At 39.6% G+C, this 21519-nt stretch overlaps 1 protein-coding gene across 1 annotated transcript in view; it reads left to right on the top strand.

Moving 5' to 3' along the window:
* Positions 1 to 21519, top strand: part of sbf2 (SET binding factor 2) — a 665078-nt gene that overhangs the window by 435127 nt on the left and 208432 nt on the right. The window contains exon 17 of the mRNA XM_041196757.1: positions 15815 to 15883. Coding sequence (XP_041052691.1) covers positions 15815 to 15883 — 69 coding nt within the window. The remainder of the gene's footprint in view (positions 1 to 15814; positions 15884 to 21519) is intronic.

The raw sequence follows: 21519 nt of genomic DNA, 5'->3' as shown, positions 1-21519 counted from the left end.
CATGTTGAGTTAATGCTCCATGCAGAATTCCAGCAGAGGTTGACTATTAACCCCCACCCTCAGCAATAAACCCCCTCAATAAAACCCTCCCCTCAATAAATAACCCCTCAATAAAACCCCACGTCACCACCAAACTCCTTCAGCAAAACTCCCCAGCCACAACCCGGGTGGGGAGTTGGCAGGGGGTGGTGGTTGGGGGGTGGGGGGGGTGGTGGGGGGGGAGTGCGGAAAACCTATCTCTTGCCCGGCAGCATAGACCACCCCACAGTCAAGGCTGAAGACGAGGCACCAGGATTGGGCCATGAGTGCCCACCCCTGTGAGCACTGTTGATTTGCTTAAAACATGCAGAAACTTCGATGGTCACCGTTTAGCTATTTTCATAGTGAGTTGGAGATGTGGTAAATACAATGACCCTGTTTTAGTGCATTCATTCTACCAATGCAATTTATGACAAATTTATCTCAAACTATTTTTCCCACCTTCAATTTACTTACAGTTCTTTTCCACTTACTGATCCTGTGCTGCAGTATATGATTTATGCTGATGCATGGTTTATTATGCATTGTGTAAGTACACTGTGTCCAAAGAACCTTTAACATGTGAATCTAAAAAGTGAATTTTAGCAGGCAATTTACCTGCGGGAACAGAGGCAGTCTAGGCAATGGCAAGTTTTGTCTTTAATCAATAATTGTTTCTTTATACTTCGATCAGTAGATGGGAATCAGCCACAGGAATAAGATTAGCCAAATAAGCACAGACTTTTCTGCCCACATGGCACATTACTATGCCAAGCAAGTTGACCACAAGTGGAACAAAGAAGTTCCACTTCATATTATATTAACATTTTAAATATTGCTATTATTGCCTTTTAAAAAAAATAATTTTCTCCTCTCTGGTAGATTAGTCAAGGAAACAAATAGGATTTGGGTGTGATTTATTTTTGTGAACATATTTGTATAGCATCAGTCAAAATTCAAACATCTCATTTTGATGAATAATAATTACAGTGCTTTAAAGTCGTTTTGAACTTTTATTGGTTAAAATATTTAAGAAATATGTGCATTATCCTTGGGATATAACTTGTTTTGACCTCTCTTTGAATTTGGTCAACCTTGTTCTTAATAGATTTATTTACCCCACCCATCCTACCCCATTACCCCACCCATCCTACCTCCTTACTCAACCCACCCTACCCCCTACCCCACCCATGACCCCCTTCTCTCTGTAGCTTTTCAAAGAAGCTTTGGGACATTTAAACTCTTTACTTACCAGAATATGGCAGCTAGTGTTATAAAAAAGAGGTGTGGCATGTCTCCTCCCACAATGCAGCGCTACAAAGAAGTGGTTCCATTTCATGTATGTTCCATATTTCCGGAGAAGCTGGGATCCGGAGTCCCAGCCAGAAATGTGGAGCTCTGGAATGATGCAGAAAATTAGGAGCGGGGTAGCTTTCCGAAGCTGGCTGCCACTCCAGAAGTATCGGGCCAATGTGTGTAGTTTTTTATTGAAATGCACTTTCTGCAGATAAGTAATTATACTTTGGTTGATACAGAGAAACTGAGCATGTATTCGCATTGGACACTCTAGGTATAGATATGATACCTAGATATCAACTTCTGATGTTACACAATGCTCTTTTACATGAAATAACCTGTCATTTTCAACAAGTTGTCTTCTCTGAAAATTATGATATGCAACACAGGACATTAAGAAAAAACTTAAAGTAACAGTTGCCAATGCAAATTTTCCTTTGGAGTTTCCAGCAGAAATTCCTCAGAGGAACGATTCAGACAACTGAGGAAGAAAGAAGTCTGTGCAGAAGTGAAGTTCAAACCTAATTGGACAAGAATATTTGGGAATTGTCAGGAGGGGAGGCATAAAATTTGCGAAAACAAGTTAAGGCGTTTTCACATGATGGTGAAATGTAGGCACAAAATATGAGTAATAGAGTAATTGCAGGTATAAGTTAAAGGGAAATGTTGCGTAAAAAGAAAGGGAAAAGATATGGTTGCTATCTGATGAGGAAAAATCCTAATATATTTGTTAGTGGACAGATGAAGATAAACTCATAGCCAGACAGAAGAGTTTACCGATGGGAGACGGAAGACATTAGAGCTTTACTGAGGAATTCAAAGAAAAAAGTTCAGTAAAGCATGTTGTATAAGCATCTTTTTCTGGTGAATGGGGACCTCGGGAACTGACAGTGGTTCTTTTATTAAAGACTGAAAAATTGCTCCCTGCCTGGTGCTGTTGCTGGTGGGTAATCCAAGATCTGCTATGTTTATTATTATTCCAGGGCAGTCAAAATGTGACAAGTTCTTCACTTGCCATAAGAAAGCAAATTTTTCTGAAGCAGTAGATCATTTCATGACTTGAAGTAAGAATGTTTCTGACTTTGATAAATACAAGCTTTACAACAATACCCACTACTAGGCAAAACATTACTGAAGGAACAAATAACTTGGTTATTCCCTCCCCAAAACCTAAGAATGTAGAGAAGTACAGGATTAGAAGAAACTGGAATTTATCTGGCTGATCCCAAAAACTAATACGTTTGTCACCCATTTCCTCAAATATGTACCTAAGCCCTCGTTAAATATTTGCGAACTATCTCCTTAGCCTTTCTTAGGCAATTCATTCAACAGCATCTATTTGGGCATACATTGTGTTGATTTGTTCTGCACAACATCAGTTGATCAAATGGTTGCGTGAGTTGCTATAACCAATGCTGAGCAAATTTTCCACATACAAGGTGAAGGATTGCTTCACCTTTGCAAGGACTATACAGGACTTGCATATCGATAGCAATGCCATGTCCATGAGCTTGTTCAACTTTGCAAGCCTATTCACTAATGTACCTCTCAAGGAAGCCATAGACATGCACTATATCACTAGATTATGGTGACCTAGAAGCGCTGCCATTGTCTGAATCAGTATTAATTGAACTTCTGAATTCAGCAACTTGTGCAGTTGAGTTCAATTTTAATGACATCATGTATGACCAAATAGATGGTGCTACCTCTCTCAGTCTACTTATCAATCAGTCAGCACCCTCATTTCATGCAGCATAAATTGTTGTTCCCTTTGAGATTTGGTATTCTTGCAAATCCGTTCTAATGAGTACAAAACATAAAGCATTGATAGCATGTCTCTTTTCAGCAGTACTCAAGTGCTCTACTGCCAAGTCAGAAATTATGCTTGTGGCATTACAAGTAAAGGTAAATCATAAAGATGTAAAGCAGTTAAGCAACGAGAGATAAATAGAAAATGTGTCAGCAAAACATTAGAGCATAAGACAGGAGCAGAAATTAGGCCATTCGGCTCATCGAGTCTGCTCCGCCATTCAATCATGGCTGATAAGTTTCTCAACCCCATTCTCCCGCCTTCTCCCTGTAACCTTTGGTCCCCTTACCAATCAAGAACCTGTCTATCTCAGTCTTAAATACACTCAATGACCTGGCCTCCACAGCTTTCTGTGGCAATGAATTCCATAGATTCACCACTCTCTGGCTAAAGAAGCTTCTCCTCATCTCTGTTCTAAAAGGTCTTCCCTTTACTCTGAGGCTGTGCCCTCGGGTCCTAGTCTCTCCTACTAATGGAAACATCTTCCCCATGTCCACTCCATCCAGGCCTTTCAGTATTCTGTAAGTTTCAATCAGATCCCCCCCTCATCCTTCTAAACTCCATCGAGTATAGACCCAGAGTCCTCAAACGTTCCTCATATGTTAAGCCTTTCATTCCTGGGATCATTCTCGTGAACCTCCTCTGGACCCTCTCCAGGGCCAGCACGTCCTGAGATATGGGGCCCAGAATTGCTCACAATATTCTAAATGTGGTCTGACCAGAGCCTTATAAAGCCTCAGCAGCACATCCCTGCTTTTATATTCTAGTCCTCCTGAAATAAATGCCAACATTGCATTTGCCTTCCTAACTACCGACTCAACCTGCAAGTTAACCTTAAGAGAATCCTGGACTAGGACTCCCAAGTCCCTTTCCACTCCAGATTTCTGAATTCTCTCCCCATTTAGAAAATAGTCTGTGCCTCTATTCTTCCTACCAAAGTGCATGACCTCACACTTCCCCACGTTGTATTCCATCTGCCACTTCTTTGCCCATTCTCCTAACCTGTCCAAATCTTTCTGCAGCCTCCCCGCCTCCTCAATACTACCTGTCCCTCCACCTATCTTGTATCATCTGCAAACTTAGCCAGGATGCCCTCAGTTCCTTCATCTAGATCATTAATGTATAAAGTGGAAAGTTGCAGAAGGTCAGGTTTGGATATGTGGTCCAAATAAATAGTCCTTACATGGAGTACAAGGAATGAATTGAAGTCACAAATTCAATTTGTGGGATATGACCTGATAGCTTTTACTGAGACAATGCTGCGATACAGTTAAGATGGTTAAGGCAGGGAAAATGGCAGGTGGGAGGACTAGCCCAGGGGGCACAGTTTAAAAATAAGGTATCTCCCATTTAAGATGGCGTTGAGGGGGAAATTCTTCTCTTAGAGGGTTGTTAATCATTAGAATTCTTTATCCCAGAGACTGTGGAGACTGGATCAATAAATGTGTTCAAGGCTGAGTCAGACAGATTTTTGATCTACAAGGGAGTTGAGGACTCTGTCAGGGCAGGCAGGAAAGTGGAGTTAAGGCCACAGTCAAGTCAGCCAAGATATTGAATGGCAGAGCAGGCTTGAGGAGCCAAATGGCTTAATCATGCTCCTAATTCTTATGCCTTAATGATCAAGGATGAAATCACTTCAATGACATGAGAGGATGCAGTGCGAGGTAAGCAAGCAGTGGACACTTTATGGGTAGAATTAAGATATAAAAAAGGATTTAAGACTGCAGTTGTATATAGACTCCCTGGTAGTAGCTGTGAAGTGGTAGCTTATATAAATGTTGAGATTAGATAAGCATATTGAAAAGGCAGAGTGCCTCTTAAAGAGGATTTTAACTTTCATATAAATTGGAATAAGCTGATTAGGACATCTCAGAAAGGTAGTGAATTTTCTGAGCGTGTCCAGGATAATTTTCTGCAACAATATTTTTGTTTATTCTTTCATGGGATGTGGATTGTTTGTTACCCATCCATATTGCCTTTGAGAGGGTTGTCAGCTGTCTTCTTGAACCACTGCGGACCATCTGTTGCAGATATGCTGACAGTGCTGTTAGGAAAGGAGTTCCAGGATTTTGATCAAACAGTGAAGGAACGGTAACATAGTTGCAAGTCAGGACTATGTGTGACTTGAAGGGGACTTCACAGTTGATGGTGTTCCCGTGAATCTGCTGTCCTTACCGTTCTGAGTGGTAGAGGTCCGGAGTTTGGAAGGTGCTATCGATGGAGGCTTGGCAAGTTGCTGCACTGCATCTTGTAAATGGTACACACTGCTGCCACTGTGCATTAATGGTGGAGGGAATGAATGTTTAAGGTGGTGGATGGGATGCCAATCAAACAGGCTGCTATGTCCTGGATGGTGTCAAGCTTTTTAATTGATGTTGAAGCCGCACTTATCCAGGCAAATGGAGAGTATTCCATCAAACTGCTGACTTGAGCCTTACAGATAGTGGACAGACTTTTGGGAGACAGGAGGTTAGTTAATCGCTGTGGAATTGCCAGCCCCTGACCTACTCTTGTAGCCACAGTATTTACGTGGCTGGCCCAGTTCAGTTTCTGGTCAATTGATAACCCCCATCCCCCGCACCCCCCAAATGAAGGATTCAGTGATGGCATGCCACTGAATGACAAGAGGTGATGGTTAAATTCTCTCTTGTTGGAGATGGTCATTGCCCGGGATTTGTGTGGCACGAATGTTACTTGCCAGTTATCAGTCCAAGCCAGAATGTTGTCCAGTTCTTACTGCATATGGACACAGACTGCTTCAGTATCTGAGGAGTTGCTAGATCTGTTGCTACACAATATGATGCATGGTATCTTCATTGTGAAGGCAGGACTTCTGTCTCCACAAGGCCTGTGCGGTGGTCACTCGTACCAATGTGGTCATAGATAGATGAATGCTTCAGCGACAGGCAGATTGATGAGGACAAGATCTAATAAGATTTTCCCTCCTGTTGGTTCCCTCTTCTTGACAGTTAAATTTCATAGTAGATTTGTTGTTCTTGCTGAATCTGTGTACTCCAGCCCATGTAGGCTTTTACTTTGTTGAGTTTTTAATGACCAATATCTTAACAGATGCTCATTTACAATGGTCTGGATCTGATTTATGCCAGTCAGAATGTTCACGTTCCACTTCAATGTGCTTGATAACAAACATTCTCTTCTAGCCCTGATACAAACATCAGTCCTCCTTAGCATCATAAAAAATCTCAATCCCAAACAATGTTGTTAGCTCAGAATCTTAATTTAATTACTTAAATTATATAAACTACTGGGAAAAAAAATTATTTTACTCCTGCCTCAGTTTTCATAACTTTTCTGCCTCATTTGGAATAATACGTTCTGGATAGCAGTATGGTAACCACAAATAAATCTCTTGCTGTCTTTCTTTCTCCTCTTTCACAGACCCTAGTTCTTCATTACCTTGCTCTCTTAAAGTTAGAAATCACCGTGGTTTACCCTCAGGTTCCTTAGAATCGGGGTGAATAGTATAACTGACATGGTGTGTCTTCCTCTCTCATTCACTCCACTCCCTTACTTCACTTCATTCCACTCATTGGCAACAGCTGAAAATTCCAACTGCTAAGTTTAATTTATCAACTGAAGACTTTGGGTTTGTTAACATGCTCAACTGGATGTCTGACTGGTAATTTAACAAGTAATCCCTCATTTCAGCCTATTATTATTTTTTTAGCTTACAAACATGTTGCAGTCCTGAAGTGTGTTTCTGCTTGAGACTCTATTTCCATGTACTATTCCTTTGAAACTTGTGATGGCAATGAATGTGGACTAGGCACAAAAATTTGAATTACGTGCATGTGAACTTGGTTGAAATTCTAAATATGCATGAATCTTGTCTTTACAATATATGAATGTATATTCTATTATAATTTCATTTTGTTACATTTTGTGTGTTTTTTGTGCGAGCAAATTTTGGTGACAGTGTTGAGTAATTTTTGAAACAACAATCATCATTAATTAACAGACCAATAAATGGAATTTTAGTGGGAAGAATATGGGGTTAAGACTTTGGATACTGGTGAGATGATTTATCAAAGTATTTTTGTCAATTTATGCGAGGTATACCAATTGTATTATGTAAAAATCCTGAGGGATTGAACAGTGGGAAAGTGGAGTTGTGGCTCCTTCCACCAACGGAGAAAGGGGGAGTAAACTTGGGTTGCCAGGCAAAATCCAGAAGTTCCCGTGAACTGAGAGTGAGAGAGATCTGGTAAAAGCTTCAATATATAAACCATCAGGTAAATTATTTAAAATGCTGAAGCAGATTAAAATCCTGAGAAAAATAGCTGGTGAGAATTGGTAGATGATGAAAGCAGAAAATTGCCAAGCTGTCTAGTTAGTTAATCCACTATTTTTAAATACAAACTTCTATGTTCATAACTGTATCTGGAGTTCTGTATGGATGATTAAGAACTTTTTATCATATGCTTGCTTGTGTCTTGACAGCTATTATTGTTTGGGTGCTTATTCTTGAGCGTTCACTCTTGAGTGTTCACAGACCCCATTGCAAGTCTTTTGGTGTTTATAATGGGCCAAGTTAACAGTGGATATAACAAAATAAAAATGTCATCAAGACTACCAAGACAGCAACAACAAATGGTTCGGTTGAAACAAATTGTTTAGGATTTGTTCCTAACTAATAACTTCTGAAGCTAAAACCCCCTCTCAGTGCTCAGATATAAGAGATTATATTTCCTAATTTAAAGTAACTTACTGTATGAATGGATTTATACTCTGTTATGAAGATGTATTGTGTAGAAATTAAATTTATAATGTCAGCAGCTGGACATATATATATATATATATAAAATTTATATTGAACTTTTTCAAAAGCACACTTTGCTAAGCAAAGGACACTCCTATAACAACTACTATGTTGCATGTGCGAAGGACAGAGTGCTTTATGGAGTTCTCAGAGACAGTTGTTAAAATAGGGCCAGATTAAAACCACATAGGTTATGTGACCCAGTTCTTGGGTGTAAAAATATACTGGATTTGAACTAACAGTGTGATAGGTTGCCACAGGGATAGAAGGGGCAACAGCCTTACAACTCTCTTTCTCTGACACCTCTCTTTTTAAAGTTGAGCTGTTTGTGATTTGAAAATCCACCAGAGACTTTTTTGCTGTAAACCGAGTTTTTAAAGGAGGATTCCGAATCAACACCTCTGTCTCCAAGAGAAAAGAGAATCAACCAGCCATGACTGCTGTAGTGAGAAACCCAAGTACCAGCAGCTACTGTGGAAAGTGACCCTTCTGCTGTAAACAATCTGTGAATAATGTTTTTTCTGACTTTACTTTTTACTTGGCCAATTTTTAAGATCTGATACTCTGCAGAATTTTATTCCTTTCTTTGCCTGCTTGGGTGATGGGGTTGTGTGTTGTGTGTGTATTTTTGCATTAGTGCGTAGTTGAACATATTTGTACATTTTAAACTTTTTGTTAATTTTTCCATCTTTTCCTACGTGAGTTTTAAAATGAACTCTTTACTTGTTAACTTAAGGAAGCTGGCTAGCCTATTTCTTACACGAACTACACACAGTTATAGAATTCAGACTATTATAACCAACCCAGGAGTGTGAACAAAGAAAGAAGTCAGTTCACCCCTCCAAATCTGGTCGTTACAGATATTTGAGGGCTCGTCTGGGATTTGAACCCATTGACGAATGAGAGTAATTGGAAGTGTGAACTAAATTAATCTCTAGAATTAATTTAAAATGCCAGTACAGTTTTATTGTATACTAAAGTGATCCCATATTAAACAAAATGTCCATTTTCGAGGTTAGTGTATTTTTAGAACAGTGTGAAGTAACTTTGAACAGTTTAAAGGCATTGTGTACTGATACATTGAAAAGTGTGTTTAGTCAGTTGGCGATAGAATTTCAACTGAAAATGAGGAAACAAGAAATTCAAGAATTTGTGGCCAGCAATCTTAAAATTGAATTGGAGCAAGAGGTAAGTGTAGAACTGGAAACAGAAAAACTAACTTTAGCAAAAATACAGTTCGAACAGAAGAGACTAGCCGCAATTGTATTAATAACAGTGCAAATTTCACCAATATCAGCTACAACCCTGTAATTTCAAAATGTTCAATTCAGAATATATTTCTATCCACTAATGACTTTTAATTGTTAAACCACATACAGAAGATTTTAAATGAAATCTGACTTTGATTATGAAAAGGAATGCCAAAATTAAATGGGGCATGTTGTAATAGATGGCTGCAGATGAGTTACCAAGCTGGAAAGATTAAAGATAAAATTTCTAGATATCCACACAAAGGAAAAATAATTAGAAACAGCAAAACAAAAATCAGAATGGAAGATTGCGCTTGACAAATTGGTCTTGGGGGATATGTAAGATATGGTGGTTGGAGGACGTGTATTTAAATGGGTGTGCATGGACTTTCAAAACCAAACTGGAGACTATTGGGAGAGGATTAAGGGCTATGGAATTTAATGGAAGGGTAGCAAATTGGATTTAAAAACTGGAAACCAGGGAGGAAACAGAGGCCCAGAAATTAGATGGTGGCATGCCCATTTTTCAAGCACAAAAGCATTCAATATGGAGGACAGCATGTTCATTATACTGTGGCAGTGTGCCATTCACCATATTGGTAAACTCTGAAAAAGAAGTATCTTGGGCAAATGTTTAAACAGACTTTAGACCTTTTATATTGTTATAATCAGACTCCCAAGGTTTTGATAAGATCCAGTTAGGGAATCAGTAACTTTATTTAAAGCTGACGTTCAAGACACCTGCTAAGAGAATAAAGCCACAAGATTTGTTTTGACCAAACAAATAAACTTTACTATACAAAGTGAGAAAGATAAAACAATTTACAATATCTATCTTGTGTTAACCCTGAATGTTAGAGTATGAGGTACATTTTGTGGTAGAAGGATCTAGTATATACAGAGTTAATGTGGAACTGAGTACAGTACTGCCTATACAGTGATCTAAGAAGGCACATGACCTAGAGCTAGAGTCAGTGTGGTGTTGGCCAGAGACATGTTCAAACTTATGATGGAAATAGCTCCATGCCTGTACCCTTTGGGTATTTGTATATAGTTACAAGTAGTTAATAAATATTTGCTGTTAACGTAAAAATACGAAGACTCCTTTAACAGACACTTTCTATAACCAACACCATCCCAACACATGCAAATTAACAGACAAACTGTGGTCAAACACGCCGCATTGCACACTAAATGGTAGATGTGACCAAGTCAGATTTCTCAACAACCCACCCGACGTCAGTAAACATTGTGAGTCAACCAGTCATGTGATATGTCTCTCTCACAAGAGATTCTAGTCTTCACCTTTGAAGATCTCGCCTTGGAATTCTCTTCACAAATTGCTCCACTTGGACAGCCTCAATGACAGTCCAACTTGCAAGCTTTCGATCTCGTGTCTCAATATTCTGTTCCACTGGATTCCCGAACCTGCACTCAAGCACAGTTTCAGCTCTTCAGCAGCGCCAAGCAGAACAGTACTACTCCAAAGGGGTACTTTCACCCCAGAGGCCCACAGTACGGAGTCACCAACCATCTGCTGCGCTCTTCAATTGCCAGGGCTTCAACTGATCCCTCTCCATTTAAAGTCTACTAACTGCAGCCCTTTTCCTGCTTGGAGCCTCTGCTCCTCTCTTCACTTAACTGGGACCTCTTCCTGTCCCTATCCCATGTCAGGCACTCGTCTTTTGGGACCTTTCTCTGTCCCCTATCCCTGTCCGCTGCTTAGGACTCTTACCTTCAATGGTGCTCTGCTCCCAGTCACATGATCCAGGTTTTCGTGCCGTTTTTCCTTTCTGCACATGTGCGCTGGGCCTAAAGAATTTAGAACTGCAGAACTGTACATGCGTAGTCCGCTCCCAGTCTGTGTAAGCGTGGAAACTCCAAGGTCTGTTGGGACTTGGCGTTCCTGACCTCTGTGGTTTTGATGAGAAGGTAAGTTGGCGAAATCATAACAATATATGTATATAGGAAATCTCATACCTTTGAGGTGCACTTTGTTAAATTGGGCGCCATGGGGAGATATATTCAGGAAAACATGGTTTTAAGTAGACTTAATCAGCAGTTGTGAAAGGGTCAGCTGGAGAATACTACCAAAAAGGTAAGTTGTTTTTAAAAAAAAATTAACTAAATGTAGAGCTGGGAATTGCAGGACTTTTCTTCCCTGTTCCATTGCAGTGCTGAAGACCATTGCTGGCTTCTACTTGGCCCTCTTCAATTGTTGCCCCCACCCCCAACTCTTCCTCTACCCCACTCTTCTCCTCGCAGCCCCCCCCCCCCCCCCCCCCCCCCCCCACCACAATCTCTCAGGACCTTAGGATTTAAATGATTAATGGATCTACATTTAAGATAGAATGTAAGAGTTTTTGGATGGGGAGAAGGAGAAACCATTTTGGACAGAGGATTCTGAGGCTGCATCACCAGAGAAAGAGATTCAAGTGAGCCACGTGAACATTTAAGAATAGGTTGGATTGCTGGTTGAAGGAAAGAAGAAAAGAGTTTCAAGAACAGACTGGGCACATGGAATTAAAAGTCCCATTCATTTTGAGGATAAACACCAACCTGGGCTGTTTCATGCTGTAATTTCGAATTTTTATATATCACAAACTACAACAGCAGGGAAGTGTCATTTATATATCCAGAAAATGTACTTGAGCTTTCAATTCACCCAGCAAATTTTTACATTTATTCAGTATGCAGGTAAAGATTTTCCATTGAAGTTTTGTTCTGTTTTGGGTCAGTCATAATGCCCAGAGTTAACGTGACTTTGAGTCATATACATTTTTTCTCAATGGTTTATTACTGTAAGATAACAGGGTTGATACCTACCATCCTATTATCATTACCCTGCCAATATTTAATCTCTTACTCCTCATTCCTGTGAAATTCATGATTATTAAGTTGACATTGTTTTTTTTCCAATTTTGTTTTATTCCCTCTTTATCTCTCTCCAAATTATGCTTACCCACTTACAATCCCTGTAGAGACCAATAACTTTTAAAAAGCTATTCAAATTTCCACTGACTAACTGGAAGAATTACACGACAAGATTTCACATTTTAAGACTTTTACTGCAATAAACAAACTAAAAGCATCATTGACTAAACACTATTTTTGTAGACAACTCAAACTCTGGACTGCAGAAATGTTTCCCCCAATTAACTTTCAAATGACCGCAAATCTTCCCCTCAACACGTCCCAATGGTTATACTTTACTCTGTCCATTAAGTGGACACTTCATTCTCCAGGAACCAGTCCAAAGCTATTTTCAGCGCCTGATAGCTTGCTTCCTTTTTGCTTTTCTAGCCGGATAACTTTTAATCCCCAAACTGACTTTCACAGTGAGGGTTACCATGGAGATTCCACCCTTTAGCCAAAGCCTCATTTGAATCCTCATGAACTTGGTCTCTTCTTTTCGAGAGTGAGCTCCCACCCACATTCTGCATGGCGATGAATAACAGAGACTGCTGCCTCTATCTCTCTCTCTGACTCACTCCCTCATATTCTCTCTCAGATTCTGGCAGACTGACTGTCTGAGAGATTTCGGGACCCTCTACAATAGCTTCCTGACATTTCTAATATCTCCCTATGAGACTTGGAGATTAATAGTCTACCCAAAGTCAGCACAAATGTTCTTCCCATTGTCTACAGGTGTGAACATTTTGCACCTTCTCCCCAGTAAAACAACTGTTCCCATCGCAACCAAGCTACCCAGGCTTGTTGTCAAGCAGGATTCGGAGCAAATCACGTGACTGCCTTCACTGTTCCATTTTACCTTAAATTAATCATAGTCCCAAACATCATAAACTTTATATTTTTAACACCACGTGTATCAATATTTATTCTTTCCCAAATAATCATCCTTCAGTTGAGACAGAATTAATTTATTTTCTTGGAAATCTGTTCCGTCTTTGAAATCTGCAATTAGAACCTGGAAAAAATTCTGATATTCTCCAGTTTTGCTAGAGGATTGTCTACAGAACTTTAAAACTTCCAATGCAAAATTTGCATCTATGTTTTGTTTCTTAATCTCACGTCCTGTGTATAAGTAGCAACATCTATTTTTCTATGAAACAAAAAATGTTTGTATTTCGTCGTGAATTAAAGTTCAGATTTTGTGATACAATTTTAAAGTTGAATATGTACCAAGGTTCTAAAAAGAAATGCTATATAAAAATGTACTTTGATTCCCACCACTCCCCTCCCTTACCTATTAATTTCTTTTTGGGGGCTACCAGGTCGCCTCACAGAAAACCATCATCATGTTTAAGAATTTCTAAATCAAGGTGCTGAAAAGTTTGGACATGCAGAATTTCTGTTGGCCGAATATGTTATGCATATTGTCCCATCTTGATTTTGTCAAATTACAGAAAACTTTTCTGAACTTAGCACACAGAATTTATGTGCGGTTTAATGAAGAGTTGGTTACTACTGGAGTTTAAGTAACTAAAACTGAATAGTTTACCACAGTAGGGCACTGGTAAATATCCTGCTTATAAGGCAGGAGGACAACCTATTCATTCGGCCAAAACATTTACTCATCCACCTGCACCAAATCTACTGTATTCCTCTTATTAATCAAATTGGTTACCTCTTCAAAAAAAAAGTCAAACACAACTTGGCTTTAACCAATCCATGCTAGCTGATTAACTCATGCATTCTAAGTGTTAATTTTATCTTGAAGCATGGTTTTCTAAGAATTTTCCCACATCTGGCATGATCTATAGTTAACCTGTTTATCCTTCTTGAGCAAAGGCATTACTTTAGTATTTTTGAGCAGGATTGACAGAATGTGTCCATATTCGCTGCAATACCCTCTCTGATACTTCACTGTAGTACAGAGAGAATGCTGCATTGTCAAAAGCACCACCTTTTGGTTATGATGTTAAACCGAGCCACCACCTGCCCTTTCTGCTATTCAGAGAAAAGTATTTATCTCTGCGCCAGAATCACTAAAACAAATTATCTGTTTGTTAACTCATTGATGCTTGTGAGAACATGCTAATTGCAAATTACCTGGAGCCCTTCCCTACATTACAACAGTGACTACTTTGGCTGTAAAGTGCTTTAGGACATCCTGATGTCCTGAAAGATGCTAGATAAACGCAAGTTCTTTCTTTATGTTAGCTTAAATTGTTCTTTCCACTGCTTTGTTTACCCTCTCTGTAAGGATATTGGTGCTGTTTTGGTGCAAATGAAGATTGTCCCTTCTGGGTCGGCTGTCCTTAATCCAGAACTTGATCCAATAGCTCTTCCTTTCTGCACCACAGCTTTCCTCCTCATAACCTATCCTTCACATGGCACAGGAAGTAGTTGGAGATTACACTTCTGTCTTTTTCAATCTCTGAACATTTTGTATGATTAACAAAGATGTATGCCTCTTAATTGAATATTCATTATTACACAAAGTTGTGAACAGTTTTGTACCACTTGGACAATGTGGTATGTAGCTTGCCAGTATATGATAATTAAATACTTTAGAATTGGAGAGCTCAAATTATATTTTATATGACTGTTTCAATGTAATTTCTATAACCTTTTTGGGTGACACCTATCAGATCTGATTATCCTTTCAGTGGATGGATTTTTAACCTTAAGAAAATCTCCCTAACATCTCCACTATGTAGCTGCCACATTAGCTCCACCGCATGCTGTCTCTTGGTCTCTGTTATCTATCACGGTTAATAGTCAGAGCCTGAATGCTGTTTCTTCATGCGCACCTCTTAACCAGGAGAGCTCCACAATCCTTGCACCTCGAGTAACATAATGTTTGTCATTATTTCTTTCCACAAATCAACCCCCACAACCAAAAATTAACTAGTGCTAATATCAGGTTGAATTGTAATATATGTATTTGTATATATTTCAAAATCATTTTGCCTTTAAAATGGGAATAGTACTTTTAAAAATATAGTTACTTAAAAGCAAGCAGCAAAAAAAAGCAGGTTTCAGTATTTGGAATGCTCTGAAAATTGCCATCTCATTGCATGGTCTGCTGGTCAGTAGTAGTTTTAATTAAATAATATACTTGCAATGACTTAAAAAGCGTCTGTGACTTTAAAGTGCAGCTGTTGTAGTTTAAAATTTGGACACAGCCTACAAGAATGGAGCCCTGCTGTGGTCTAAAAGTTGGAGTGCATTTTGGCATTCCAAACATTTCCTTACCAGAAGATTACAGCCTGATTTCGTGAACTTTATTGCTCTGGGCCTCATGACAGCTTTCAGAAACATGTTTGGCATTTTGGTTAAAATAACTCAGATGTGTCAAGCCATTTTGGATAAAGTGTTGGTCTTCATTAATGTCTCAGTAATTAATGTTGAAAATAATCTTGGCTAAGATTACGTATCTTTTGGAGGAGTTGCAGTAGTATGTACATTCATCTTGGGGATTTTTAGGAGGATTTTTCTTCACAAATTGCTTCAAGTTCTGTTTCATGTTACTCATTCAAAACTTAGCTCGTATCCCAAAAGCACACTTAAAACTAAGTGATAGGCCCCTAAAGATTGTCTGTAGTAAATTATTGTTGGGGCCAGTTAATTGTATTCTTCCACGCATTGCCTCTTTATCAAACAGGTGGGTGGTAATTGAGCTGAGATAATTTGGCTACGAATGAGTGGAATGTAAGGTATCAAGATTTATGATTTCCTGTTTATTTCTTCCAGGATTGTTCAGCTTCTGAAGAATATTGTGTTGCTGCTACGTTGCTGCCACTGACAACAGCATTTTACCGGGTAAGCCCATGTGATTTCATGCCAAAACTCCCCAGAGCAAACTAGGTCTTGTCTGGATTTGATTGCACAAAGGTCTAGGTACAAAATTTAGCAATTATTTTTATTAAAAAGAGGTACATAATCTGCAAACTATCAAATTTGGTTCTAAAATAATGCCCCATTTTATAGCAGCATATTTACCACCAAAGGATTTTGGAAAATTGTGCTGAGAATTACTGAAATTACTGAAATGCTTTGGTTAGAACGAGTCTATGGTTGTGCAGGGAATTCTAATGTTGACTGAACTTTAATCTTGTAACATCAAGGATTATGAAGTATCCAATGGCTATAGCTAACCTTTTGATGAAAGCACAGGAAATAGCTTTAGCTAGCTAATGGGAGAGTTAATTAATTAGTGATCAGATATATACTATATTGGCACTTCTTGACATACAGACAATTAAACATAAGATAATTAATAGTATTAGATGTAAAAATGTCATATATGTGAAATAAACTGCTCCCAATTCACTCATTGCCAGTCATTACAAAAAAATGGATAACATGGAGGTTTTTATGTCAGGTTAGTTAATATGAGGAAGAAGAAGTGTCCCATGTTTTTTGCAGAGCAAATTCATCAAGTGTAAGAGATATATTGCTAGCTTCAGATACAATTTTCAGATTCAAATGACAGGAATGTCCAGCACTGACTTTGTTGGCCCCAACTGCGATTAATATTGTTCGTTCTCTGCCATTCTGACGCAATGGTGTCAAGAATGTGACAAAGGGTAAAAAGCAAACTAACACCACCTATCTCGCTCTGCTGTAAATGTTCCTTTGCTGCACTATTGTGGTGGTCATGGGAAAATGACTGTTATACCCTTCCAGATTTCATAAAAAGCAATGAGGAATGGCAAAATACACAAGGGGAAAGAAAGCGGGGAAAGAATCTGCACAAACTGCTGATTAGTAACAGCTTTGTTCAAAGGAAATCAAGCCAGAATTATTTTGCATAATTAAAAGGACGTCTCTATTTCTCAATTTTATTTTGCAAAATTTATATTTAATATAGCATACAAGATATTTTACTTTTGAGTTTTTAAATTCTATATTCTTTGTACTTTCCAGTTGTTTAACATTTATTATTCACTCTGCACACATTTACATTCCATCCTATATTTTTAAGTAACTTAAAGGCAAGCAGTAAAGTTAAAAAAATCTCATTGAGTATGATGCCTACATTGGAACTTTTGGAATGAGTATATCAAATATAATTTTTTTTGTAAATTTCTAATGTTGCACGTATTGCTGCATATTAATAAGGCATTTTTAAAGAAAGAATGGTTTACCTTTTAACTTACAATGTCTTTTCCTTTATCAGCTGATTGCCTGTTGCACATAGAAACGCTTAAACATGGCGATGAATTTCTAATTCAAGCCTAATTGCAATCTGCATATCTGTAGGGTTTCTGTTTTTCCCAATATAGAAAGTAAATTCTCTCCCTAAGGGATGCATCCCAATTACCAAATTTGAAGAGCTCATCAAGATTGATGAAAGCTAAAAATGAGAGGGACCTGCCAGTGTGCCAGTGGAAGTATCCATGATGATGATGGCATCCATCCATCTCAGGAGACAATGGACTGCGCCAGGGTGTATGTCATTTCTGGATTGAAAACCTGTTGCGCCTGCAGAGGTTGATTCCTGAGTGGCAATCCCTTCTGCAGCTGGTACAGATGAATAGCAATGGCCCAAGGTCAAATGATGTTTGATCCTTCTGGCAGCTTCTCTTTTCTGCCATCTGCTTATTTCTGTTGCCCTCTGCTTTTTCTGTCACCTTCCTTACTGCTTGTTTCCAGGCACTCTGGTTACCAGCAAGGACTTCCCATGCATCGACTCCAATCATGGGCGATCTCGCTTGCAGACACCTTTGTATTGAAGACATGGGCAACCTGTTGGTCTCATGCCAATAGTAAGCTCAATGGAGAGCAAATCTTTGCAGATGCGGCCATCACCCATTTGGCTCACATGACCCAGCTAATAAAGTCGCTGCTGACTCGAGGGCAAACATGCTGAGGATCCCTGCACGCTGGTGCACTTCCATATTCAACACTGTCCTGCCAGGATATGCCCAATATTCACCTGAAGCAGCAGAGGTGGAAAGGTTCAGCTGCTTTTCTGAGTTTATGTAATTTGTCCATGTGTCGCTACTGTAAACGGAGTACCAAGAACACAAACCTGATACATGCGGAGCTTTGTATTTTCAGTTAGTTTGCTGTTGGTCCACACTCAACTTCTCAACTTCTGCAGCCTTGGCATTCCTGGCGCTGATTTTGCGTCAAGGGACAGGTTGCATGTAATTGGTGATTCAGGGCATGTGAAGCTGTCGACGAACTCTTGAGTGACGTTGTTGATGTTGATGGAAGGTGGACTCTCTAAATCCTGGCCCATAACTTTGGTCTTCCTGATGCTGATTGTCAGTCCAAACTCCTTGCAGGCCTGGGAGAACTGGTCTACAATCTGTTGAAGTATGGGATGCCAGCACAGCGTCATCAGCAAACAGCAGCTCATGGACTCGGATGTTGTGCACTTTGGTTTTGCATCCAGTTTTGTCAAGTTGAACAGCTTCCTGTCAGCTCTGGCATGCAGGCAGATGCCTTCATTTGAGTCACAGTGCACAATAGCAGCAGGGAGGAAGATATGCCAAAGAGAGTTGGTGCCAGGACACAGCCTTGCTTTACCCCGCTACTGATCTTGAAAGCATTTGATGTTGCTCCCTTGTAACTGACGGAACTATGCAGATCCTCGTGGAAAAAAGCCATGTAACCTGCTAAGAGAGATGAAAAACTGGATCAAAAATCCATTGTCAAATTAGAGAGGGGAAAATCTGGAGAATTGCTTCACAGTTTGTCAATGTGATCGAAACTAGTCCATGAGATTACGTTGACCATAACTTGTATTAATTGGCACTAATTCTTGCAAGCAATCTTCACTCTAGCCAGGAACCAATTCAGCTTTCTTAAAGGTATACAGTGAATTAGTAGTCACTGCACAGGCCAGCCACTTATTCCACAAGTCTATTATCCTATAGGGAAAGAGTAACTGCTGAACATTTAATCTGTTTCTTCCCTGATATCATTTGTACGCATGATCCCCCTCCTTGCTAACATAGCAAATTAAAATAATTTGTGGGCGTGCACACAATTTAGTCCCTTCATTTTTCAAATGAACTTAATCAGATAACCCTCGAGTCTAAACCTCTCCAAAGTTTATAGATCCTGCTCCATAAATTTATCTGGGGATAGCTAAAATATTTTAAATTGAGAATCATTCCTGTAACTCTCAATAAAACCTTTTCCAAATCTCAGTATCACCCAAATGGGGAAAGATTGTCTACCCTGGGCCTTGCTTACTGAATATCAGGAAAGACCTAGGAAAGAAGAATTTGGACCCAGCAAAGTTCTCCTACCAGCTTCCAGGACTAGGGGACACAGTTTATAATTAAGACTGTTGAAAGAAAATAAGAATGTAGGTAATTCTGTCAATGAGAATTGGAGCAAAGCTTTCCACTGGTTGGAGTCATACCTAGCACAAAGGAAGGTGGTTGTGGCTGTTGAGCTCAATCATCTCAGCCTCTAGGGTATCACCGGAGGAGTCCCTTGGGGTCATGTCCTAGGCACAATTATCTGCAGCTGATTCATCAATGACCTTCCCTCCATCATAAGGTCAGAAGTGGGATTGTTTGCTGATGATTGCAGAGAGATCAGTACCATTTGTGACCCCACATATTCTGAAGCAGTTCATGCCCACTTGCAGCAAGACCTGGACAACTTTCAAGCTTGAGCTGATATGTGGCAAGTAACATTCATGTCACCTCTCCAACAAGAGAGAGAGATTCTAACCAACTCGCTTTGACATTCAATGGCATTACCTTCACTGAATCCCCCACCAGCAACGTTCTGGGGGTTACTATTGTGGTTACTTTTCTTATTGCTGAACACAAATGCACCAACCACTCAAATGGGATTGGTAAACTCAAATGTGGGTTCTTTATTCATGAAGATTTATTCGCATGTGTACAATCTTGGAAAGCCCTTGGTACCACGTCTCACTTGGATGACTACATACTGCAGACTACCATGTGGTATCTTACATCATTTCCTATCTGGTGATGTACAAAGATCATAGCCACACCTACTTAAAGGTGTACCACTACATCCCCTTTCTAACTTAAAATTATCTCATTAAGAAAGAGCCAATAACTATTTACAATACAGCAAACTCTTATAAAGCACAACTTTAAAACTTTGCAAGGCTGTGAGTGTATAAGTCTATGAAGCGTAACAGTGGTCTGCTGATGTGTCTTGATCTGGTCACTGTAAATCTAGTTTGAGGTTCTGTAGGAGGGTTGTGCTTAAATCTTGTCTTTGACTTTGTTCTGCTTGCAATGGAATTGCTTGTTGTTTCATGATTAGGAACTTTACTGATTTGACATTGATTCCATCTCAACATCATGTCATTTGGTGTGAATACCTTGTAAGATCTTGGTTCAGGACAAACTCTAGCTACCTTGGGTGGATTCCATGTTTCATCAATGGGATGTAAAATCCGAACTTTCTATCCAACCAGTAAGCTTGGTAGTTCTTTGCCTGTATGCTGGTCATGCAAATCCTTCATCTTCCCCTGTATTTCCTGAAATTCATCCTGAATCTCTGGAAGTGTAGAAGAATGGTGACTCAGTGGGGTTGTTCACACCTGTCGGATGCTGGCGAAGGAATAGTTGTACTTATTGTTGCTGCTCTGAAGTGTAACAGGGCCACATGCAAATCTTGCCTAGTCTGTCTGACAATTAAGGACTTTACCGTCCTCACCATGTGCTCTGTCAGGCTATTCGACCTGGGTTGGGTGGTGATGGATCACAGAATCACAGAATTTTAACAGTACAGAGGGAGGCCATTCGGCCCATCGTGCCTGCATTGGCTCTCCATATGAGCATTATGACTTAGTTCCGTTGCCCTGCCTTTTCCCCATACCCTTGCACATTGTTTCTATTCAAATAATCATTTAATACCTTCTTGAATGCCTCAATTGAACCTGCCTCCACCACACTTCTAGGCAGTGCATTCCAGACCCAAACCACTCGCTGTGTGAAAAAGTTTTTCCTCATGTCACATTTGAATCTTTTGCAAATCACTTTAAACCTGTGCCCTCTCATTCTTGATCCTTTTACGAATGAGAACAGCTTCCCCCTATCTACTCTGTCCAGCCCCCTCATGATTTTGAACATCTCTATTGAATCTCCTCTTAGCCTTCTTCTCTCCAAGGAGAACAGTTCCAACCTCTCCAATCTGTCTTCACAGCTGAAGTTTCTCATCCATGGAACCATGAAGTAATGCGATCCATTCCCCACTTCTCACAGAGGTTCTGGAGTGGCTTCCCCATATATTGAGGTCCTGCAATATTGCAAACAAATTAAAAATAGCACTTAACTTAAGCACAATAGTTGTGCTGAATGTGTCCTGTAATTGGCATATGTTTGAAAATTTAGAAAAAATAGTTTGTCAAGACTAGGAAATCATCACCATGGACCTAAAAAAGGCCAGTGGCAATCCTGGACCACGCATGTGCAGGAACTTTGTGTAGTAGTAACAGCTCCTTC

Source organism: Carcharodon carcharias, chromosome 10 (assembly GCF_017639515.1).
Source record: "Carcharodon carcharias isolate sCarCar2 chromosome 10, sCarCar2.pri, whole genome shotgun sequence".
In the NCBI taxonomy this organism is placed as follows: Eukaryota; Metazoa; Chordata; class Chondrichthyes; order Lamniformes; family Lamnidae; genus Carcharodon; species Carcharodon carcharias.
This window is presented reverse-complemented; position numbering and strand designations above follow the sequence as displayed.